Source organism: Bos mutus, chromosome 6, assembly GCF_027580195.1.
Source record: "Bos mutus isolate GX-2022 chromosome 6, NWIPB_WYAK_1.1, whole genome shotgun sequence".
NCBI lineage: Eukaryota > Metazoa > Chordata > Mammalia > Artiodactyla > Bovidae > Bos > Bos mutus.
Window position 1 is genome coordinate 87,168,702 of NC_091622.1, and position 25,768 is coordinate 87,194,469.

The following is a 25,768-nucleotide window of genomic DNA, read 5'->3' on the forward strand; positions in this document are numbered from 1 at the left end:
GACTTGAATGGTATTCTAACAAGATAAAAGAACAAGTAAAGACATCAGAATTTTATTTGGCAACGGGGACATGACTGAGCGACTTCACTTTTTTTTTTACAATAATGCATCAACTTTGTGACAAGAGGCAGTAAAGCCTACGGAGGAAGAGCAATGGTTTCTGAAGGCAGAAGGATCTATCCAGGCTCAAGTCTTGACTGTGACACACTTTAGCTGTGTGACTCTGGAAAGATCACCTATGTTCTTTACATTTCAATCTCTTAATTTACAAACCAGGACTGAAAATGAACCTATAGTTGAAGAATTTTCTATAATTCTTGTGAAGCATTTAACATCACGAACAGGCACACAGCAAAGGCTAAATGTTGTGCTAGTTGATCAGTTGTGTCCAACTCTTTGCGACACCATTGGCTGCAGACCACCAGTCTCCTCTGTCCAGGGGATTTTCCAGGCAAGAATACTGGAGTGGGTTGCTATTTCCTTCTCCAGTAGTATAAACCCCCATTCTTAAAGACATTAAATCATTCTTCTGAATCTAGACCTGAAACTAGATTATTTCTAATATCTTCAAAGATTGCATTGAAGCCTTGATTCTACACAATCTTTTGTTTTTTTAAATAGGCTACCCCATCTATGTGAATGGCCCCATTATCCAGTAGTATTCAAACCAGAAAAGTGTAAATCAGGGTGGATTCCTCCCTTCCCTTGAGCTCCCTATTTGATCCACTGACAAACTCTATTGATTATACTATGAATGTTGCTGCTGCTGCTGTTTAGTCACTAAGTTTTGTCCTGCTCTTTGTGACCCCATGGACTACAACCCACCATGTTCCTTTGACCATGGGATTTCCCAGGCAAGAATACTGGAGTGGGTTGGCATTTCCTTCTCTAGGGAAACTTCCTGACCCAGGGAATGAACCCAAGTCTCCTGCCACCTGGGAAGCCACTCTACTATGAACACTCCCTTACTGTTGCAATCCTCATTGTCCAGTAAACTATCATCTGCCTAGACATCTACAATTGATTTCTAATTGATCTGTCTTCATTGTCCCTAGATCACTGCCATCTATTCTTTACAACACAGAAAGAGGCTTTCAATGACTTTCCACTAATTCTCTTAAAATTGAATTCAGTCTCCTCCCATGACCTGAAAGATGCCTGCCCTCTTCTTCAAGCTCCACCTGACTCCTTGAATGATAGACTCAAGCCACAGTGGCTTTCTTTTTATAACTAAAACACTTGCTCTTGTTCAATGGCTCTTTCTTCTATTTTCAATCTCAACTTAACCATCATTTCTTGGGAGAAGACTGTCCCTACCGCCCGTTAGCCCTGTTATTCCCTTTGTAAGCAAACTGTTGGTTCCCTGTAGAGCTCTTATCATAATCTTTGATGTGCTTGCTTGATTTCCCCACCAATCTCTAATCTGAATATGAACAGGAAATGTCTTTTGTGTTCCCAACTAAATACTTGGTACACAGCATTAAAATATTTGCTAAAATACTGAATGAGTTACACTTTTATTGGATATATACTATGTGGCTGCCACTGTTTTGCATGTGTGTGTGCTAAGTCACTCAGTCGTGTCGGACTCTTTGCGACTCTGGGGACTGTAGCCTGCCAGGCTCCTCTGTCCATGGGATCCTTTAGGCAAGAATACTGGAGTGGTTCCCATGTCCTCCCTCCAGGGGATCTTCCTGACCTAAGGATTAAACCTGCAACTCTTTAAGTCTCCTGCACTGGCAGGCAGGTTCTTTACAACTAGCACCAGGGAAGCCCTGACACTATTTTAGATGTAAATATGAAGCTTAAAAGGAGAAGGCAATGGTACCCCACTCCAGTACTCTTGCCTGGAAAATGCCATGGACGGTAGAGTCTGGTAGGCTGCAGTCCATGGGGTCCTTAGAGTCGGACAGGACTGAGTGACTTCACTTTCACTTTTTACTTTCATGCATTGAAGGAAATGGCAACCCACTCCAGTGTTCTTGCCTGGAGAATCCCAGGGATGGGGGAGCCTGGTGGGCTGCCGTCTATGGGGTCGCACAGAGTCGGACACGACTGAAGCGACTTAGCAGCAGCAGCATGAAGCTTAAAAATGCATAGTAACTGTACTCAAGGAGCAAACAACCTATCAGAGAGCTACTGCCAGGAATGCAAACATTTTATAATAAGAAGGGGATGATTTGTGAAAGGTTCACAGGAGCTGACAGCTGACCCTGATCTTGATAAATGAAATATTACCATAAAAGAAAAATGGAGATGAAGGGGGAGGACGGAACAATGGGAAGAAAGTTTGGAGACAACAAAGAACAAAGGCACCAGAGATGGATTTTAATTGCCATGATATCTTCTACCCATAGCCTTGGTTCTGAACACAATGGAAATTGTGGAAAGATGAGGTTTTCTGAAGCCAATACATTTAATTTCATCTGACCAACATAACTGCTGTAAGCAATATAGTACAGAATATATGTGCTGTTATTTCCTCATCTATAAAATGAAGGGATAATAATAATATGCTTCTTATGGTACTTCCAAATGGGAAATTCCATGATTCTTGATTTTCTCTTTCATAAGATTCTTAAGGGCAGGAATCATGGACTGATAGTTGAATAAATGTTTAATGAATAGATTCACTTTTACACAACTTATACTCATGTGCTATTTTTGTTTACTAGTCCCAATATATGTGGACTTCAAATTCTGATACCAATTTAATACGACTGTGAAAACCAACACAGGATCTACTTTCTGGGTTGCTTTTTGAAACAAATTAGGTAGGTTAATCTTAGTCAATATTAGAATATTAATACTTCTTTAACCTTTCTTTATCCTGTCAGAGATATTAACACATAATAAAAAGGAAAGCTTTGCATGAGACAAAGAAAGAATAACAATAAGATAGTAATGCCATCACCCTTTATCACCAAAATGTGTAAAAGTGAATATGCAAAGAAAGAAAATGATTCCCAGAGTCAAAACAAATGGTAAGTACTAGTTAGGTGTTGCAGTGGCTGAGAGAAATTCTAGCTTCTAAAAGGATTACAGTAGATGGAACATATGGCTTTTATGTCCTTTTGACTTTCACTTAATAATTTGGTAAAAGTTAACCAGTTCCAGAACAACAACAGCAAAAAATGGCATGATCCCGTAGCATCAGCTTCTACTTCTTTCAAATCAAACTAACATTTAGAAGAGTGGTCTTCATTTCATCATCTTTACCAAAATCTGTGCTTCCTGGTGTTAATCTACAAAGAATTTCTTTATATTCTCCCAGTGTATTAAACATAGTAAATACCCATCCATTGTTGGCTAAGAAACTATAAGCAGAAGTAAACAAAGAGGAGCAACCTCTCTGGAAAGTTCTATAATTGCTATCTAAGTTCATTTTCTTATTTTACATTAATCTCCTTTAATGTAATGTGTATGTAGTCAAATTCAAATATATGCTGTGCATCTATTTGGAACTTTGAATATTCAACCATCTTCTCTGACTGGAAGTCCCTGTTGTTCATCTTCAAAGATCTAACTTCTAACATTCAAGCATACTTCTTCTTCATACCTCTAGTTCAAAGACAACCCTAGTATTCTTCCCCCACAGCACAGAATCAATACTTGCTTTCAGTCAATTAGCCCTTTCTAGATGATTTTATACATAATAATTTACAAATCTAATTTCCCCTAGTAAAGTATATCCACAAGTGAGGAAACACCTCTATTATACTAGAAGGTTTCTGGTTTGAATAAGTGGCTGCATTAAGAGAGTCATTTACTGAGAAAAGGAAGGATAGGCAAGCTTCAATTTATTTGCTCTAAACTCTGAAAGTATGTGCAAGAACACTATGCTGAAACAAAAAATAATAATTTTTAATAAAATGTTATTAAACTTTACACTTAAAATGCATATTTTATTATATGTCAGCTATGCTTTAATGAAAGTTTATGTTTAAGAGTAAAGAGTTTTAATATTTTAATATTGACTTTATTTACTATTGTATCATATATTCATTGCATATTTTTTTCCTATTGTGTTTAAGCAAAAACACATAAATCACTTTCTCTGACAACCCATCTCTACCCATATTTGAAGTCTCTTAAAAAATAGCATTTTATATTATATCCTTTAAAAGTTAAAAACACAATAAATGAAACAGGACAAAACATCAGATCAGGTGTTCTTTTAATGCATTGACTTTTTTCATTAACTTCATTCTGAAGTAATTTCAGACTTACATAAAAGATTGGAAATACAGAAAAAAGAATTTCCATACACCCCTGACCCAAGTTCTTCAAATGCTAGCATTCATCATAACTACAGTACACAGTACAAATTTAGAAAATTAATTTTAATGTGATACAATCTACTGACCTAAAGAGTCACTTAAATTTTTATCAAGTGTTCCACAAACCTTTTTACTGCTCTATGATCCAATCTATGACATTTGGTTGCCATATCTTCTTAGTGTTCCTAAATCTGGGGCAGTTCCTCAGTTTTTCTTTCAAGACTCTGATAGTTTTGAAGAGTACTGGTCAGTTATTGTGTAGAACGCCCCTCAATTTAAATTATTCTGATGGCTCCTCATGTTGTTTTAAAATACAGTCATATCTGTTTGTTTTTTCTTTATAGATGAGTCTGGGAGAAATTTCGAGTTCTATGAAAGAGGATGAGTTAAAAATAAACATAGATGGAAGGCAATGGAGATTCTCACTTTCACTGACTCATTTGCAAAGACGCTGGGGATTCAGTGGAGGGCATGTTTCCTCTTAAGGGATCTTAGTAAAATCACCTGGCGCCTGTTCACTTGAGACCCCAGAGCAAAGTGTTAACTCAGTGAGCTGTCTTTCCAGTGTCCAAATCCCAAGATTTCCATGACAAATCACGTAAAGAACTTTAGCATGCTCATTTGCACAGTTATCACTGCCATTGGACTTCCCTGGTAGCCCAGCTGGTAAAGGATCTGCCTGCAATGCAGGAGACCCTGGTTCGATTCCTGGGTTGGGAAGATCCCCTGGAGAATGGATAGGCTACAGACCCAGTATCCTTGGACTTCCGTGGTGGCTCAGATGGTAAAAAATCTGCCTGCAATGCAGGAGACATGGTTTGGGATCCCTCGTTTGGGAAGATCCCCTGGAGGAGGGCATGGCAACCCATTCCAGTATTCTTGCCTGGAGAATCCCCATGGACAGAAGAACCTAGGGGGCTCATGGGGTCACAAAGAGTTGGACTCGACTAAGCACACACACGCTATCATTAGGCAATAAGGGCCTAAAACAAAGGAAATATATTTGTGTCAAAAGGTGGCAACTATCTAATTTAAAATAGCAGATAAACCAAAGCTATTTAACATTACTCTTGACTTATGTTTCAAATGTTTTTCTTGGTTATACTTAAACTATGATTAACTGGAGTTAAAATTAAATAGAACTTGAAGTTTCACCTTCCTACCTCCCAATAACCTATCTTCTTCTCTTCCTTCTTCTACTTTGTTAAAGCAGAAACAATCATTTATTCTCTCACAGTTTCCACGAGTCAGAAATTTGGGAACAACTTGGCTGGGTGGTCCCAGCTTGGTTTTACTCATGAAGTCAAAGTCAGGTGTCAGCTGGGTCTATTCACCTGAAGTCTTGATTAGGGTCTAGAGCATGCATGCTCAGTCACGTCCGACTCTTTGGGACCCCATAGACTGTAGCCCACCAGGCTCCTCTGTCCATGGGATTTTCCAGAAAGAATACTAGAATGGATTGCCATTTCCTCCTCCAAGGGATCTTCCCCACCCAGGGATTGAACACGCGTCTCTTGTGCCTCCTGCATTGGCAGGCTTGTTCTTTACCATTAGCACCACCTGCTATAAGGATGCCACTTGGAAGGTGGATTTCCTGTATGTATGGCAGTGATGCTGGCTTCTGGCCAGAAGTATCTGATTTTCATCAAATGAGCCACACCACAGAGATGCTTGAGTATTCTCACAGCATGAAAGTTGCTTTCCCCCAAGGTTTTCTTCTGCCCTAAATACTGGGGTAGACTTTTTCTCTTTAAGATGTCACTGGTCTTTGTCTGTTCCCTGAACACAATAGGCTTTTTTGCACCTCCCCCAATAAAATGCAAGACTCTTAATTTTTGGAGAAAATGGTCCCAGGAAGGGTTTTTTGCCTGTCCCTACCCCCACTCCAGGTTAATATTGACAATGAAATCAGCTCAGTGAGGTCTGCATCCCTTTCTCTCCAGATTCTGGTCCTGGCTTATAGGTGGCAAAAGGCTCATGAGATTGGGTGCTGAGATGGGCTCCATCCTAGACTCCAGACATCACCCTAAGCAAATCCTTTGATGTTTTCTTCTCTGAGATTCTGGGAAAACTGGGGCATCAAGTAGGGGTGAGGGCTGTGCCGCCCTTGTTTAAATCCCTCACAAAACTGCCGTTTTGTTTTGGGGCAAGCCCTGTGCCTGTCAATGATTCATGGCAGATACTTGCAAGCATGTCATCTTTCTTCACATCACATGATGAGCCTTCTGCTTCCCTTTGTAGAACTTAGGGGGAAAAGCAAATTGTGGGAAGAGCTTTGAGTTCTTTACAGCCAGTGTCAGCTGGCCGTCTGCTAGGCTCCTTCTCAGTTCTAGACGTTCTATGCTCACACTCTCCTTTCTTCTTTAGAATTTTCGCGTGAGCACAGCCACCGCTATTGTCATCTTCCTAGTGAGGAAACTGAGAAGTTAGCTCTTGTACAAGGTCTCCTACCATATAGTGCTAGGGGCAGGCTAGACTCAAGACTATCTTGCCTTGCCATTATTGTCTTGCATCTCCTACATATTTATTTTTAAATGATTGATACAACTTAAGAACAGACAAATGTAAGAGATGCAGAAGGCAAGGTTTGCGGGGAGAGGTACAGAGCTTCCATGCTCTTTCCAGGCCCTCACCCTCCCAGCACTGTGATGTGTTCACCAACACAGAAGCTAGTCATTGTCTTTTGTTTTTTGGCCATGCAGCACATGGGATCCTAGTTCCCCAACCAGGGATAGAACCTGCTTCCTCTGCATTGGAAATGCAGAATCTCCACCATCGGGCTGCCAAGGAAGCCCCTTCCTTGTCTTCTTTTAATGATTACCATCATTGTATTATCATTATCTCAGATTGTTTTACTAACTTCAAATAACTGTAAAAATTTACCTCAATTTTATTGACATTTTAAGCCTCTGTCTCCTCTAGGGAAAAAAAAGTCACAATAATTTTCCATTTTGCAATATACTTGAAAAAATATTGACATGACCAAATGCTAAATTCCTTTCTAAACACTTCTTTTATTATATTGTTAAACTGATTAAAGCCTTCATGTCATTTATATCCTCTTATTTCAAATCCAAAGTTTCTGTCTGTTCACAATCTACCTCTGTTATTTACACTCATTTGTTCACTTATCCATTCTTTCATTACACAGATGTTTAACATTTAATAATTTAAGAACTCTTTCCAAGACAATAAAGTATGAGATAAATATGAACATTCCTTTGAAAAGGTGTTCAGTTTAAATTAAAGAGACAACCATGAAGCAAATCACTGGGACCTAACAGTACTCCCTTGGTTCAGGAATGGCATGCTAAATATCACCTGGTTTTGGGTACGGAAACTATATTTGACTATCAGGTAAACTAAAAGAAGATTGTATCTGCTGACTAGTTAACTAAGTTAAAGGTGCCAAACCAGACTAAAGGAAACTGTGATCTTTTCTCTATCACAGGGACACGTGCATGCATGCTAAATCGCTTCAGTCATGTTTGACTCTTTGTGACCCAATAGACTGTAGCCCAACAGGCTCCTTTGTCCATGGGATTCTCCAGGCAAGAAAACTAGAGCAAGTTGTTGTGCCCTTCTCCAAGGGATCTTCCCCGCCCAGGTATTGAACCCACATCTCTTGCCTCTCCTGCATTGGCAGGCATGTTCTTTACCATTAGCGCCACCTGGCTAGAAACCCCCCATTTCTCCCCAAATCAATGCAAGAATAGACTTTTTGCTGTCAGTTTTCTTTTATAGTTTCTGCCTGAACCTCTGTGACATGTAAAGTGAAAGCGAAAGTGAAAGTGAAGTCGTGTCTGACTCTTTGTGACCCCATGGACTGTAGCCTATCAGGCTCCTCCGTCCGTGGGATTTTCCAGGCAAGAGTGCTGGAGTGGGGTGCCATTGCCTTCTCCAGGGGATATTCCCGACCCAGGAATCGAACCCGGGTCTCCCGCATTGCAGAAAGACGCTTTACTGTCTGAGCCACCAGGGAAGCCCCCTGTGACATGTAAAGAAAGCCTCTATATTTGGGTAGGGCTCAAGTTTGGAGAGCCATGATTTTAGATAACCATGGGAAGCCATAAAACAAGGCTAGCATAGGAGTTACTAATTATTCCAAACTTGTCATGGAAAACAACAACAAAAAACCCAACTTATTTCTTTGCTTCAAATTTCCAAGAGATAGTTTCATTAGAGTATCATTATTGTTTTTTTTTCATTTCTCCCACTCTTATTTAATTGATCAATTTGAGACAGGGCATTCTCATTTCAGTATTACAGATATAACAGTCTGCAACAGAGCAATGGGAGCGTAGGGAGGGAAGGAAGAGACTCAGTCTTCAGTCTCTCATGCTTACAGCTCTCTACCAGTCCTACAAAGGAAATCTGAAATTACTGAGTTTCAACTTTAATTGAAAACCTGAAATTAAGGGTTTTCTATTAAACCTTTGATTTAATTGGGGGTTGGGGATAGAGGGTTGTGAGCAAGACTGTCTAATTTTTAACAAGATTTCTAAACCTTGGCACTGTTGACATTTTAGACCAGATAATTCATATTTCTCTACTGTGTAGAGCTGCCCTTTATGTTGTAGTTGTTTAGCAGCATCCCTGGCATCTCTCAGTGGTGGCAGAGCTTCCTTTCCCAGTTATGATAACCAAAAATGCCTCGGTGCATGCTAAATCGTTTCAGTTGTCTCCAACTCTTTGTGACCCCTATGGACTGTAGCCTGCCAGGCTCCTCTGTCCATGGGATTCTCCAGGCAAGAATTCTCCATGCCCCCCTCCAGGGGATCTTCCCTACCAAACACTGCCAAATGTTCCTGGGTGGCAGGAGCTGGGACAAAGTGCTCTCAACTAATTGAGAATAAGAAAAATATTTGTGGCTATACATTTAAATGATGTGTAATTCAGCTCTTATCAATAATAAAACTATTTATTTTTCATCTGCCTTTTCACTATGCCTATCATTCAGTCAATTCTGAACTTGGGAAGGGAGGGGGGACTGTTATTATTACCTCCTAAAAACCTCTACATATACTAATTACTTCAGATGCAATGAACTTCAGTTTTAAAAATTATATTCCCTCTTCCAGTTCCATTCTCTGATGCTCGATTAGCTTTAGAATAATTTCTAGTATTGGAGATAAAAGACTCAGCCTATTACCTAACTTTTTTAATGGTCTTAAAAACAAAATATCTTTGGCAATGGTTATAAAACCAAAAATGCAGCAGTCTTGTGTATTCCTTGACACCTCAGCTTACTGTGTGGTGAATATACTATAGCCATTTCTACTTTCCTGTCAACAGAGTCTGTCTAGAAAACCTTGACAATCCCATGTGCCCTTTGAAAAACAAAGCAAATTTTTTTAAAAATCCAGGAAACAAATCCCTACAGACCTACTTTAACCTGAAGCTTCCTGATGGATTAGAGGATTATTACATCTTGTACCATCTTTTAATTTTATAAATACAGAAACTAAATCCCAGGAAGGGACATGATTATCTAGGGTCACAAAATCAACCAGGAACATAGCTAGAACTAAAGCCTCTGCCTCCTAAGTCCCAATTTGATAATCTCAACACTTCACAGCTGCTCCCTCTAAAGTCTTAAAGAACTTACAATACAGTGCCTACTGATATGTCTTAATAATAGAATGCCTTTTATTGCTCAACCTTTGCATTTTTTTGCATCACTTTTATCTTTGACTAAATTATAAGTACTGTGAGGACAAAGACTGTGACAAATCTCTGTGGAATTACTCCAAGCGCCTTACTAACAAGTCTATCCTGACTGACTGCCTCCCTAGTGTAGAAGAAAGCAGTCCAGGGACACAATGAATGATGCAAGAATTAATAAAAGTAGCATCTCCAGGGGAATTTGTTTTCTGTGCGCTAAGCAGTCTTCATAACTGGGATCTGTGCCAGCGAACAAATAAACATGTATCTGAGTTTCTACACTATTTTCCATTTCACAGAGACATATGTAGAATTTTATACATTGGCATCTAATGAACAGAATATATGTTTAACATATTGGCTTAAATATTAGAATAAATAAAATCATGATTAATAAAATTAAGAATTGTTGGAAATCTAATCTTAAGCATGGAAAAAAGGCAAGGTACCCAAAGAAATCACACTAAAAGTCAAAAGCTGAAAGAGAGAATAGGCTTAGGCAATACATTTGCCAGAGTAATATGGTATTTTATCATTCCAGGAGATAAAACATATAAAACAGAGCATACTACTATCTTAGTTATCTTTTAGAAGTAGGTAACTTATGTATTATTTCTCCTCAACTGCTCTGTGCCAGTTCACCTGGGAAAAAAGGACATCAGTTTGATGGCTAAATTTCTTCTGGATAAGATTAAGGCTGATAAGGAAGACGTAGAGAACAAATTTAGAGTCCTTTATAATTGCAGGGCAGCACTGTGCCAAGAGTTGACTGTGCGTTGTATGTATATTACATTCAACTGCATCATGGTGAAAAATATTACTCTATCCAAAAGCTCTAAAAGCAAGCATGCACACAGAGTTATTAGGCCTAAATAATTCCTCATCATCCTGGGATGCAAAATGATGCTGGAAAGATCCATCTCATTCTTCATGGTCCACATCAAGTCAGGAGGACAGTCCTGAGAGTTTTGATTATCCCCAGAACCAAATGAAAACCATAGTTGATATTATAATTCCAGCCCATTATAATTTTTTAAATTTAAGATTTCTCTTTGGTGACAATGGATCAATAGTTGATCACGCAAAAGAAAATTTCACTTCATGTTTCCTTTAGTTTTGCATCTTGTATGTTAAATCTGTAGATCAATATTTGAATTGAATGCAGTTTCGTACACATTTTGAATGCGGGGTGTAGTCATGGAAGACCTCATAGAGGTTTCCAAAAGACCAGAGCAAAACAGGAGAAGTGAATTAAAAGATCAAAAAGCCTCAGAAAGGGAGTCACTACTCACAATGTTCATCAGGGTGAGGAGGTAGTTTTGGACGTGCTCTTTGCCATGGAAACGGACCACAGAGTCATCCACTCCCAGCAGTACCTCGATGTTGTAATCATTTTCTCCTGCATGTCTGCGGCGCCTCATGGTTTCATTCAGCTGCTGGTCAATGCTGCTGTAAACAGTACCTAGATCATCAAGGCCTTCCAGATCCGACTCTATTAAGAAACAAAAGGAATCCAGGCATTTCAGTTTTCCCAATGGGCCTTCTAAGGACTTCTTACAAAAAAAAGGATGTTCTTGGGGGCCTATCATTATCATCCACAGTCACCAAGATGCTGCTGGTCAGTTTATGCCTTCAATAATGTGCACATACACATGATCAGACAGATGTCCTGTAAACTCAACAATGAACAACATAGGGCAAAATAGTATTCCTGCACAGAAAGCAGTGCCACCAGCCAGACGGATGGTTGCAGGAGGAACAGAGGACTTCCTCCAGCTGTACCCTTGGTGCAGAGCACAGGAAGTGGGGGTACAGAACATGTGCAGGCTAAGCAATTATTAAATAAATGGAGGCTATTAATTTCAGTGTCACAGATTGATAAGTTTACAGTGGTTAGCTTAAGTTACTTTTATCATGGACTATGGGATTTGTATCACATAAGTCTAAATCACTTCTTTTTCCAGTAGCCTCAGCTTAAAAATAAAATTGTAGCACAGCAACACAAGAGCATTTAGTGGTATGATGATCAGTCACCAAATATTACTTTATTTTTTTATAAGTATGGTTTTCTAATGAATGCTGCTAGGCGGACACTATAGGTCTTCCACATTTTACTGGCCTTCATCTGGATAGCAACCTGCTTTGATAGATATATATCTGAATCTGTGAGATACTTAAGTTAAAAAATCAGTCACCAAATTAACTATAAGAAAAATAGAACTACAAAAATTTTATTTTATGCTGTGGAAGGAATTTAAGTTTTTTACTTTCCAAATAGATATACATATACATAGACACAGACAGAGTGATATACAGATAGCCATACGCATACATATCTCTAGAATATCTTTCTATCTACTTACCTACCTACCTGGAGAGAAAGAGAGTAAGAGAGGCATTTTTAGGTTCTAATTGTCTCAGATTTCGATTATCATAGTTTTGGTGAAGAAAATGCTTTGGTGCATTAAAAAAATAAAATATATTCTTGAAATACTAAAAAAGATATTAATGAAAACTGCTAATATAGAACTGAAAGAATCCTCATTCCCATTTCAAATATATAAAACCTGGAAAGGATTTTATTTTACATACTGCCTTGATGACTAAAACAGTCACATATCTAAAAACAAGTTTGAAAGAACCAATTCTGACCCATGTTTTATACGAAGGCTTATTTAATGTTGTACTGAGGCCTGTAAGCCATTTGAATTGGTGTCTGACATTAATGAACAGACATTTTCCTCTCCACCTCTGTGGTTTTAGTAAAGTTGAGGGGGAAAATGTGGTGTCTCTTGGTCAAGAAGATTGATGACCAAGCCTTAGCCACATGGGAACTGAATTGCAGAAGTACAGGTTTCACTCACACTCTTTCCACTTTTAAAAAATATAAAGAGGCAGCAGCACCCTCCCCTATAAGTATGAGTAGAGGCTCTGAATATGACTACTCAGGTTAGAAAACTAGACTGTAACTCACTTTGACCCAAGCTCAAATGCTAGATCATTAGCTGGGAATTTTCTCCTCATAAGGGAATCACATTGGCTCCACGGTATGTACATAACTCTCGCCACCATCCACATCAAACAGAAAGCTTTTCCTCAAAAGTTGTTTTTAAGAGCTGTAAACCCACACTGAGAGCAGAAGACTACACCTGCAAACAACTTTCCTATTCAACCTCAGTCTCTTCAGACACTTGAGAATGTGATAGCCAGTGTACAAATAGGAAATTCATACACAAACTCCCAGTTCTAAAAATGGCTCTCTTTGGCAGAACTGTCAGTGACAGCCTCCAATGGAAATATCCCAGTAAACTCATCATGTCATTAAGTCTGATGCATTAATGAAGAAGGCTGAATACCTATTTCAGAAGGACAGTTCATCCTGCTCTAAGTAAGGCATCTTTGGTTTGGCCTTTGCATCCCTCCTCAAATTGGTGGTTTTCTGGTAAGAGAAGAGAATCTATTTTTTCATTGCATGAGGAACTCAAGAAGGAAGTCTTTTTCTTTCAACCATTGCTTTTATTCAATCAAGAACACTTCTGCCCCTATTTCCTCCTGTGCTGTACAATGTTCTTTTCTGGGATTCCTAAAGTGGCCAAATGTCAAACATTTAAAAAAAAAACACAGTAGTGGAATAACTTCTGGTGATTTTATTTATACACCTCCACATTAATTACAAATTGTTCTGAGGCTGTGAAATATCTTCATTCATAATGAATTTTTCCTAGTATATCTACATTACAATATAATGACCTGATACACCTGGCTTCAAATCCTGGCAGTGCCACATCCTAGCAGTATGATTTTACTTAAAACTAACCTCTCTGAGCCTCAGTTTTCTCATCTGTAAAATGGGATAATGATACCTACTTTGCAGAGCTGCTGTGATTCTGATTAATGTTAGTAAAAATAGTGTCTAAGTACTTAGTCATAAGTGCTTAACAAATAGTTCTGCTACTACTACTATGATGATGGTTATGGTGGTGATGATGATTTCCTGTTAAGAGAAGATTTCTACACTTTTTAAACCTTCCTACATTTTATTTATTTATTTTTTTACTTCTTTTATTTATTTTTTATTTTTTAACTTTACAATATTGTATTGGTTTTGCTATATATCAACATGAATCCGCCACAGGTATACACGTGTTCCCTATCCTGAACCCCCCTCCCGCCTCCCTCCTGTACCATCCCTCTGGGTCGTCCCAGTGCACCAGCCCCAAGCATCTTTAAAGCTTCCTACATTTTATTTTATGTATCAAAAATGAAATGGTTATATTTCTTTTGAAATAATGGTGAGAAAAAAATCTGGAAATAGTAAAGGAAAATATGAAATGCTGAAAACTTTAGAACGAATAAGGGTAACAGTATCTCTTGTGGAGCACAAAGTAGATAAAGCAGAGGAGACTCTAGAATGCTTACTTCCAGTTAAAATTAGGATTAAATTCAATCTTGCCTGCAAAATCCCATGGACAGAAGAGCCTGGCAGGTTATGGTCCACAGGGTTGCAAGAGTCGGACACGACTTAGTGACTAAACCACCAATGAGATAAACTTGTTTAGTAGATTAAAAACCTAATACCAAGTTGGAAAGAGTTAGTTTAGAAATAGCACTGATCTTCACTCAATGCATACTTATTGCGTACTCATGTCTGGCAGACCCTGAGAAAGTTAAAAATTCTTTACATGTTAATTCTGGGAATTACACAGTTGTACCAGATTCATATTCAGAATGAAGCTGAATTTGTGTCCTGTAGTCATAAACAATTACGTAAGCTTAAACTTGTGGAAGTGTCCATGGGTTACACACTAAGTAGACCTAATCAGGGTATTGTGGGCGTGTGTGCCTACTAAGGCATTTCAATCGTGTTCAACTCTTTGCAACTCAATTGACTGTAGCCCACCAGGCTCCTCTGTCCATGGTATCTTCCTGGCAAGAACTGCAATGGGTTGCCATTTCCTTCTCCAGGGGATCTTCCCAACTCAGGGACTGAACCTGCATCTCCTGTGTCTCTTGCATTGGCAGGTGGGTTCTTTACCACTGGTATCACCTGGGAATCCCAGTGAGGGTATTAGAGCATACCTATTGTTAATAATTGATGCTTTTATAAAGCTTTAAAGTTTAAAAGCGGACACACAGACTTCCCTGGTGGTCCAGTGGTTAAGAATTCACTTGCCAATGCAGGGGAGATGGATTTGGCTCCTGGTCTGGGAAGACCCACATGCCATGGGGCAACTAAGCCTGTGTGCCGTAACTACTGGGCCTGCACTCTAGGGTGTGAGCTCCACAACAAGAGAAGCCAGTGCAATTGGAAGCTTGTGCACCACAACCAAGACTAACTAACCGCTCTCACTGCAACGAGAGAAAGGCTGCGTGCAACAAAGAAGACCCAGCTAGCCAAAAATAAATACACAGTGTTTAAAAATAGATAAAAAAAGCAGACACACACCTTGACAAAATTTTAGATACCTCTGTGTCTAATTCTGACATTCTCTTTGTGCCCCCATAAATACAGGAATAAAAACAATTAAAGGTGAATATGATGCTAATTGGGCTTCCGTGGTAGCTCAGATGGTAAAGAATCTGCCTGCAACGTGGAAGACTTGGGTTCAGTCACTGGGTTGGGAAGATCCCTTGGAGGAGGGAAAGGCAACCCACTCCAGTATTCTTGCCTGGAGAATTCCATGGACAGAGGAGCCTGGCGGGCTACAGTCCACGGCATGGCAAAGAGTCAGACACGACTAAAAACACATATACATATGATGCTAATCATGTCCAAACACTCCCTATCAGATCTGTTTTCTGCTTTAGGGACCGAAGAATCACAGGGATGTCAATAGGCAAGTTTAAGAAGTGAAACTATAGTGACATTCTGTGGTGGGTCTTGCAAACTCTGGATCTCTCATGACACCCTGCTGGCATCCTGCTTAAGTAAGTGAATTTAGGGTGATTTGAAGGGCTATGGCTGAGCTGGATAGCAAAAGTGACTGATGTGATAACAGAATTAGCAGAAAAACAGAGACTCTTAACATACCAGTTCAGTTCAGTCGCTCAGTCATGTCTGACTATTTGGGACCCCATGGACTGCAGCACGCCAGGCCTCTCTGGCCATTACCAACTCCAGGAGTTTACTCAAACTCATGTCTATATAGCCATCAATAATTAAGGCCCTGAAATAGCTATACTGTGCTACTACTATTTCCCACACTTCATGACAAAAATTAATCCTTAGAGTACCTTTTCAAGCTTCACAGAATTATCAAAGGCAACCCCCTTAGCACTTAAGAGTGAGTCTTCTATTTTTCAAACTTTTTGGAAAATGTAAGTTTTGAAACTTAGCTTGAAAGCTCTGATACGAATTTAATATTTTTTAAACATTTTGATTATATCCTTTTTTGTACCCCTGCAGCTTCTGACTTGCTATAAACTAACTTTCATAAAAAAAATGATTTTATTATAAAAGCCTATTTTTATGGAAAATATGAAGTGTTTGGAGGCAAACATATAACCAATCAAGTCATAACAAATACAGTTATCTTTAGTGTTAAATCAGAATTTTGAATTCACCAAATAGGTAAAATAGAATAAAATCTGCTTTGTGGATTACAACATTTGGGCTTATGACATTTTCAGGATGGAATATGGCATGTTTACATGCTTACTTATATTTACAGGAAATCTAAGTGTAGATTGGTGAAGTCACTCCCCATTCTGGAAAAAAATCTTGTGATGTGAAAAATGACAGGGGGAAAAGTTAAAACTTGAAAGGTACAAGTTCTGATCAAACTCTGAATCTTTGGGGTTGGAATACAATCTTAATCATACTATGATAGAGAATATGATAGAATCATCTACCGTACAGCTGTTCCTTATGCCTAAGGAAGAATGGCAATTCTAAGTGAGGTAGCAATAAAGCCAGCTAAAAGTCACTTGCAGACTTCCTTGTGACTAAGGACCACACTGGATTTAGGATAAATCAATGAGATATAAACCAAAGTATTGCTTACACCTCAATGGCTTGACATGGTTCTTATGAGAGGCTTCTATGCAAGCTCCTCAAAGGAATGTGATTCATCTTAGTAGGTGAGCACCTTGGGTCCTTTACTTAGTAATCCTTCCAGCTGCCTGGCCCATGAACATGATACAGGAGTTCTTTGAGATAACCTTGGATTCGAGGCATGTACTTGGTTTGGTAGAGTAGCTATAAAGAAGGAATCGGATACCCCAAGGTTTTTAGGGGTAGGAGCTGGCAGCCTAGCCCTGGGCTGCCTAGCATCAGACTTTGTTATACAAAGTGTAAGGGGGATAGCACTTCCATTGCGCACAGGCCATATGTGGGTTTTCTTTTATATGTCACTAAATCAAGTCTTAATAGGTTTGACATTGACACTGTTTAATTTTATTCTGTATATTCCCCCACCCCATGCTCTCCTACTCCTTTTGCGAAAGCAAGTTAATGTCATGTTAATAATGAGTGATAAAGTAAGATTCACTTTACCAAAATGTCTCACAGCAGATTTCTCTGTAGTGCCTCCACTTCAGAAAATGAGGAAGAAAATGTTTGGCAGTAACAATAAACACAGAATGGATCTATAAGGAGAAATTTGGCATTCTTCATGAACAGACTCCTGCTGTGAAAATGAAGTGACTGGAATGTCACAGCTAGATTTTCCAACTGTAGGTGGAGAACCTAAGATGAGAACTAAAAATAGGTGTAAAATCCAACACATGTCATCTGTTAAGGTCAGAAGCAGAGAGGAGTTAAGTTATTGTGTTGACCTGTTTGTATCATTCAATAGTGATTTTCCCACTGATATAATTTAAATAAATGTATGCTGTTATTGGGCTTCCCTGGTAGCTCAGAGGTAAAGAATCTGCCTGCAGTGCAGGAGACTGAGGTTCTATCTCTGGGTCCAGCAGATCCCCTGGATGAGGGCATGACAACCGATTCCAATATTCTTGCCTGGGAAATCCCACGGACAGACAAGTCTGGCAGGCTACAGTCCTTAGGGTCGCAAAGAGTTGGACATGACTGAGTGACCAAGCACCTATTGTTATGATTCTAAAAAGATAGAGTAACAGCATCTCCACATATATGGGGACACCATTCTACCAAGATATAAAAGGATTCTGTGAAAAGCAGCTGAACCCTTCACCAACTGGGAAATTCCATCATGATAGTTCAAAGTAGTATATTCAGGCCAAATTATGATGTCAATTCTGAAGTTTCATTAAGTAACTGCTGCTTTTTTTAAAAAAGAGACATTACCATTGAATGAATATTAGTTTCCATGATTTCTTTTCCCTAAAGTTCTAATTCTAAAATACATGTTTGCTTTTGTTTTCACTGACTACTTTAAACGATAGCATATGGTATTTTTTAAATAGAAAACTTACCTTTTAAGTAGGAAAAAAAATGTTTTCATGATTTGAGTTTGTAATCATTGGCAAACAAACAAAATAGAAAAGTTATCTCAATGTCCAATATACAGAAAATCCTGTGTATGTGTATATGTCAGTTAGAACGTTTTTAGCTGCAGATAAAGACAACTTTAAAGCATCCCAAGTAATCAGGAAATATATTAATTTGCATTACAAGAGGTTCAGAGGTAGGGTGATTCCTGGACTATTCAGTTCATCAGTATATCAAGTACATAGTTCTTAACATCTTTTCATATCTTGCCATTCTTTATATACAGGCCTTGTCTTCAGATTAGCTTTCAGAATGGCTGCACCAATTCCCCATCACAACCAGGTATCACAAATTCTATCTTTTTGCATGTCTTTCTTAAAAGTAGGCAAAAATCTTTCCTAGAGGCCCTCTGGTACATTTAACGACATGTTTCACTGGTTGGCATTGAATCACAGGGCCATGTAAAAATTATTCAAAGATAAGAACAAACCCACACATGTCTTATTCCAATAGAAGAAATCAACTTTTGCAACTGAAGCTGACCTCCTCTGAAGTACATGTTTAGGAAAAGTATGGGTTCGTGAATAGTACTGAGATTCTGTTTTTAAAAGATGAAAGTGGAAGGCCTTAAAATAAAAGAAGAGGGGGAAACGGAAGTTGCATAGGCAGCTCACATCGCTGAATCCTCCTTTTCAAGTCCTCCTCTTCCCAGTGAGTTAGGAGAGAAGGGGTCAGGGTACAACCTTTAAAAAAAAGGACATAGCTGCAGGATATGGCAGAAACTGATTAGAACCAATTAGATCCAAGATGGCAGATTACTGACTTCCGGTAGACCTTGAGCCTCATTATGCATTCACACACCCACCAGTGCCATGACAGTTCTGAAGCTAACAATCAGTTCAGTTCAGTTCAGTCACTCAGTCATGTCTGACTCTTTGTGACCAAATGGACTGCAGCATGCCAGGTCTCCCTGTCCATCACAAACTCCTAGAGCTTACTCAAACTCATGTCCATTGAGTTGGTGATGCCATCCAAACATCTCATCCTCTGTCATCATCCCCTTCTCCTCCTGCCTTCAATCTTTCCCATCATCAGGGTCTTTTCCAATGAGTCAGTTCTTCATATCAGGTGGCCAAAGTACTGGAGTTTCAGCTTCACATTCAGTTCTTCCAATGAAAATTCAGGACAATTTCCTTTAGGATGGACTGGTTGGATCTCCTTGCAGTCCAAGGGACTCTCGAGAGTCTTCTCCAACACCACATTCAAAAGCATCAATTTTTTGGTGTTCAGCTTTCTTTATAGTCCAGCTCTCACATCCATACATGACTACTGGAAAAACCATAGCTTTGACTAGATGGACATTTGTTGGCAAAGTAATGTCTCCACTTTTGAATAATGCTATCCAGGTTGGTCATAGCTTTTCTTCCAAGGAGCAAGCGTCTTTTAATTTCATGACTACAGTCACCATCTGCAGTGATTTTGGAGCCCCCCAAAATAAAGTCTGTCACTATTTCCATTGTTTCCCCATCTATTTGCCATGAAGTGATGGGACCAGATGCCATGACTGTAGTTTTCTGAATGTTGGGTTTTAAGCCCACTTTTTCCCTCTCCTCTTTCACTTTCATCAAGAAGCTAACCATAAATGACCAAAAAGTGGGCAGTTGCCCAATTCTTGGAAATCCCTGCTTCTTCCCCCAAATAACTGGAATAATCCTTCCACTCATTAGTCTATAAAATTACCCAACCCATAAAAACTAACCATGTCATATTTTTGGGATTTTTCTCTCACCTTCTGAGATGGTCTACACTCAGCCTGAAAGTGAAAGTTGCTCAGTCATGTCCAACTCTTTGCAATCCCATAGACTATACAGTCCATGTAATTCTCAAGGCCAGAATACTGGAGTGGGTAGCCTTTCCCTTCTCCAGGGGATCTTCCCAACCCAGGAATTGAACCCAGGTCTCCTGCATTGCAGGCAGATTCTTTACCAGCTAAGTTACAAGGGAAGCCCTGTTCTCTTTAGGTAAATCCACTTCTTACTTACCACTCTGTCTCTGAATTCTTTCACTATGAAACAAGAACCTCAAAAAAGATGTACAAATTGAGAGCTGTGTGTTAAGTTTCATTTGGGGTAAAATGAGGACTGCAGCCCGGGAGGCAGCATATCAGATAGCTCTGAGAGACTGCTTCTCAAGGAGCAGTGGGGGAAAGTCAATATACAAGGTTTTGGTGAAGGGGGAGTACCATGAAGCATTTATTTTACATAAGGTTTTTTGTTAGTCATGAGGATCTGATGTCACCATGAAGGGATTTAGTGCTTCTTTGGAAGGACTGATGCTGAAGCTGAAACTCCAATACTTTGGCCACCTGATACAAATAACTGACTCATTGGAAAAGACCTTAATGCTAGGAAAGATTAAAGGCGGGAGGAGAAGGGGATGACAGAGGATGAGATGGCTGGATGGCATCACCAACTCTATGGAAGTGAGTTTGAGCAAGCTCTGGGAGTTAGTGATGGACAGGGAAGCCTGGCGTGCTACAGTCCACGGGGTTGCAAAGAGTCAGACATGTCTGTGTGACTGAACTGAACTAGATATGAAGAGATGCAAGGATTGAGATCATAAAATCTGTTCCTAAAAACATCCAACTATCTAAAGACCTGTCCCACCAGATTCCCTGGAGCAGAAAGTGCCTCATTCCATCCTGAATTCCCTCAGGGGTTGGTGAAGGTCAACAGCTATAGCGGCATGGGGTTCCATCTCCATAGATACAGATGGCAAATGTCTTTCTTTGTTGCTCAGTTGCTGGCAATGCTCTGGGTAAATGCCAATTTGTGGTTGACACTGCGAACACCACATTCCCTAGTAACAGTCTTCCGTTGGTCTCTTTTATTTTCCGTTTGCATTCACGCATTTTATGTTTCACTTCTCTTACTGTAATCTGCTTGCCTACAGAACACCTCTACAATCTTTTGGCTTAGTAATGTCTGCTGACATTCAGTTCTTCATTACTATAGGAGTGGACTCATCACTTTTGCTTGCTCAGCCCTATTTCAATCATTTCTTGAAAAAATCACTGAAATGCCTGGGTGTGGGCAGGTTTGTCAGACAAAATACTATATTCTCTGTTTAATTCAAATGTCAGATAGACAACAATTTGTTTTGTGTAAGTATGTCCCAAATATTATCATGGGACCTACCTGATTCTAAGAATTTCTTCCATGTTTATCTAATATTCCATTTTAAATGGGAATTCTATATTTTCATTTTCTATATATGGCAACTCTAGGTGTGAGGTATCTGTCTTTCTCCAGGAATTCAGGTAGCTACATTAATCTACATCCTCCTGGCTTCACTTCCCCACTCCACCCCTGAACACTCAGGTCTAGCAGTGGAAATTCATCCAGGCATGCCCAAATACTATATTCCATATCCCTGACTCTAGTAATTGGATGGGCAGATGGCCTAAATCATGGCACTGAAACTATGATATACAACTGTTTTATTTGGAACTATTAGGAAAGAGAAGTTCTCTCTTCTGGGCTTATAAACTGGCAGAATATAGCAGTGAAGGTGCTTGGGGTGGGCATGGGAGAGTTGTTGGTTTAAATTTAGCATAAGAAGAAAGTGAAGATTATTAATGGAGACAATAGTTATATTCCAATGATGTCACTGAGACTCTGGATTCAACCATTCTTTAAATCTTGATTTTTCAGTTTCGTGAGTCATTAAACAATACTACCACCTGATATTCTTCTCTTACTACTTTGGAAAACAACTCTTGCCAAAGACAGTTCGATGTTAGTTCCTATAACTGAAAATAAAAGAACCCTGAGAGATAAACCCATCTATACCCTTCTTGCTATAGTCACTAATTTTCCTTCCCTTTTCTTTAATAAACTATTCTTAGGCTGTAAAGTTCTCTGAAAAGGATGGTAACAATTAAATTTATATTTAATATAAATATTGTTTATAATAAAAATATCCCAAGTTATTTATGTTGTTTATATCATTTTAAATATAAGAAATTCTATCTCAGTAATCTTTTTCCTAGTTTGTTTCTTCTGTTGCTCTTATTCAGCTAAAATCATAGTTTAACTTTGGAAGATACTGCATCCTACTGATCTGATACTGCTAGAAGTTACAGTTTTCTAAGTAAAATTTCCATATACATTTAGTTGGACTTATGGAAGTCAGGTAGTAGTAACATGTTCAGTGTAACCCTGACAATACTCTTTTAATACAAAAATCATACTTTTATGGGATAGTATTCTGGACTATGTCCTTTCACATACAGTGTCATACAAAGGAGAGAAATTGAAGACTGAGCAGTATTCAGTAAATCCCCCCCCCCAAAAAAAATGTCTATTCATCTTTCTCATAAAACAATGTGAATTTCTTTGTTCATTACAAGCTGGCTAAGCCAAAGACCTATGCTGTAAACAAGAGAGAAAGTGTCTTCCAAGAGTAGCACCCTTCCCTTGCAAATCTGCTTATTACCTAACACAAACATGGAGCAATTTCAAAAAATTAAAACCTTAGCAAACATAGGTATTGCTTTACAGTCCAAAGAATACAATGTTTGAAACAGCCACTGAAAATATTTTGCACTGAGTTTTCCAGAGACTTAGGAGCTAGACTTAAAAAAAAAAAAATCACATTTAGCTGATAGAAAATTGGGGGTGAACTTCAGGAAGTCATGTTACAGAAGCAAAGGCAAGAAATAAATTCTATAAATCAGGTTCATTGTGGGCCATCCCTTAAAATCAACAAAAGGGCCACAACAAGCAAGATGAAACTACTCACTCAAGAAAGAAATCATCTTCAGATAACTGAAAAAAAAAATGAGAGAGAGAGAGACAAGAAAGATTCATTGATGTACAAACTAGTATTGATTGCATATAAAATTGTCTTTCTAGATTTTAAAGGTCTTTTTGCAGTCTGAGTGCAAGAAATCTAAACATTTATATGTTCAACTAAAATTGAGGAATAACATATTGAATGGATTAACATAGATGGGATGAAATCACTGATCAATGAATTGTCATCAAAGTCAATAAATGCTGATAATTTCTTTAAGTATCAGATGGGAAATCCAGACCACTGGCAGCAAGTCTATTTCTAAGTGAGTGTGAACAGATTTCATCTCAATTCATTAATTTGAAAGACCCTTCCCTGGTGGCTCAGAGGGTAAAGCGTCTGCATGCAACGCGGGAGACCCAGGTTCAACACCTGCGTTGGGAAGATCCCCAGGAGAAGGAAATAGCAACCCACTCTGGTACTCTTGCCTGGAAAATCCCGTGGACAGAGAAGCCTGGTAGTCTACAGTCCATGGGGTCAGAAAAAGTCGGACACGACTGAGCGACTTCACTTTCACCTTTTCACCTTTCATAGATTGGTAATATGAGGATAATCCTCACAAATGAAAAATGTTAGAATCACTAGAAAAGGCTCATTACTTCCTTTCCTCCTGCTCTCGTTTTCCCTCCCTCCACATCCTTTTCTTTCAGTTCCTTGTTTGCTTCGTTCCCTATTTCTTTCCTCTCTACCTTGATTCCGTCCATCCATCTATTTCCAAACATTTCTTGAGCACTTTTTCCACATAGAATCGGATCTGGTGTCTAGAAATAAAGAATGAATAAACCCAGTTTCTGTCGTTGAAGTGGTTACAGCTTCATGGGAAAGAAATATAAACAGATACTTTCATACAACGTAAAGCATGTAACCTGGAAGAATCTGAGGACATTTCAACAGAGGAGGTGACGGCAGCGCTGGATTTTGAAAGATGCGCAGAAGATATGTGGAGATACACGGAGGGCCATTCCAGGCAAAGACATAGTGTGTGCAGAAGACCTGAACAGTACTGATACCCTTGGGGAACAGAACTTTAAAGAGGATGGAGCAAAAAGTAAAGTGAAGATCTGTGTTGACAGATGTGGTAACTGATGGAGGTTGAAGATCATCAAGAAGCTTATGTATTTTGTAGCTCGGCTTGGAGTTTGTTTTCTTGGGAACAGTTCTGTATCATGCCTGTTGCATGCATGAGTCCTAAGTCACTTCAGTGGTGTCTGACTCTTTGCACCCTATGGACTGTAGTCTGTCAGGCTCCTGTGTCCATGGGATTCTCCAGGCAAGAATATTGGAGTAAGCTGCCATGCCCTGCTCCATCATGCTAATTATCCTGGCATAAATACGAGTTTTTTTCTCTCCATTTTCAAATGTGGCCCAGTTTAAACAAATTAAATGGCTGCCCTACTTTGAGGTCTCTCAACATCAGAAGGTGATTTCTGGAAGAAGAACTGAATCTACATAATTCTCTTGTGTGCACATAGATTCGATGGTAACAATGGGACTGCAAGACAAGCCTCCCATGTCCTCGCTACGGTGATTACTTTCCGAGTTGAAGACATAGGGGTGTAAATCTGATGATGTGACAGTGGACATCCATTCCAGCATCCTTGTGTTGTATACTCCTGCAGGAGCTGTGAGTCCCAGTGTGCTTGCCTCTAGGTTCCCAGGTGAGCCTTTGGGTAAGCCAATTGGATGTACTCAGGTAAGATTTGAACTCAGAAGTGGCAAGTGTGGTTTGGGAGACACTGTGGGGACTGGGGTTTTCTATAGTAACATCTGAGGTCTGGTTGCCAGCTGTGTAGATGCTGAGCCAAGTACGGTTGCAGTACTGCCAGTTTGGTATCCTCAGAGAGCACCTGTAGTAGCAACTTCTTGGAGTCAAGAAGGTTCAGGTTAGCTCGCTCCTTCTCCCCGTCCCTGACTGGAGCAGCAATAGCAGCCGCCCAGGTGGACCAATAAGCTGCATCGTTCTGAGAACTAGTCCTGGAGCCCAAGCCTAAAAGGTCACTCTTCCAGTCCTTCCAAGAATCTAAATGTGCACTTAATTCTTTATATTAAATCCTTTCATGCTTAAAATAGCTGATGTGGTTTCAATTTCCTGGAACGGAACCTTGACACATAGATGGTAAGTTATTTAACAAAACTGGGCCTCACATCCAAAGCTGTGTAATCAGAGAGTGGGGCTATTCAGTGACCTGCAAGATCCCTTCTGCCTCTAGAAATTTTCCTTCTGTGATTCTGTACTTTGGGGGAGTTTGCCTAATACCTCTATTTTTCTCTCTCATATCCCTTAGGAACTGCTTACAATATGGCCCCTGGCTTACATTTCCATATAACTGTTTCACTAGGGTCCCCTGTTAGTACATGACAGAAAATGCACCAAAAGCTACAGGATGTGTATAAGACAGGGATGAGACAGGACCCATTCATTTAACAAACTTCTACTGGGCACCTATTACATGATGCGCCGGCATGCTAAGTCGATTCAGTTGTGTCCGACTCTGCAGCCCTATGGACTGTAACCTGCCAGGCTCCTTTGTCCTTGGGAATCTCCAGGTAAGAATGC

General features: G+C 39.4%; 1 protein-coding gene across 2 annotated transcripts in view; it reads right to left on the reverse strand.

Annotated features, from left to right (window-relative positions):
• Positions 1–25,768, reverse strand: part of ADAMTS3 (ADAM metallopeptidase with thrombospondin type 1 motif 3) — a 279,473-nt gene that overhangs the window by 53,168 nt on the left and 200,537 nt on the right. For both annotated transcript variants that reach the window (XM_070372501.1, XM_005897060.2), the window contains exon 5: positions 11,237–11,436. In XM_070372501.1, coding sequence (XP_070228602.1) covers positions 11,237–11,436 — 200 coding nt within the window. The remainder of the gene's footprint in view (positions 1–11,236; positions 11,437–25,768) is intronic.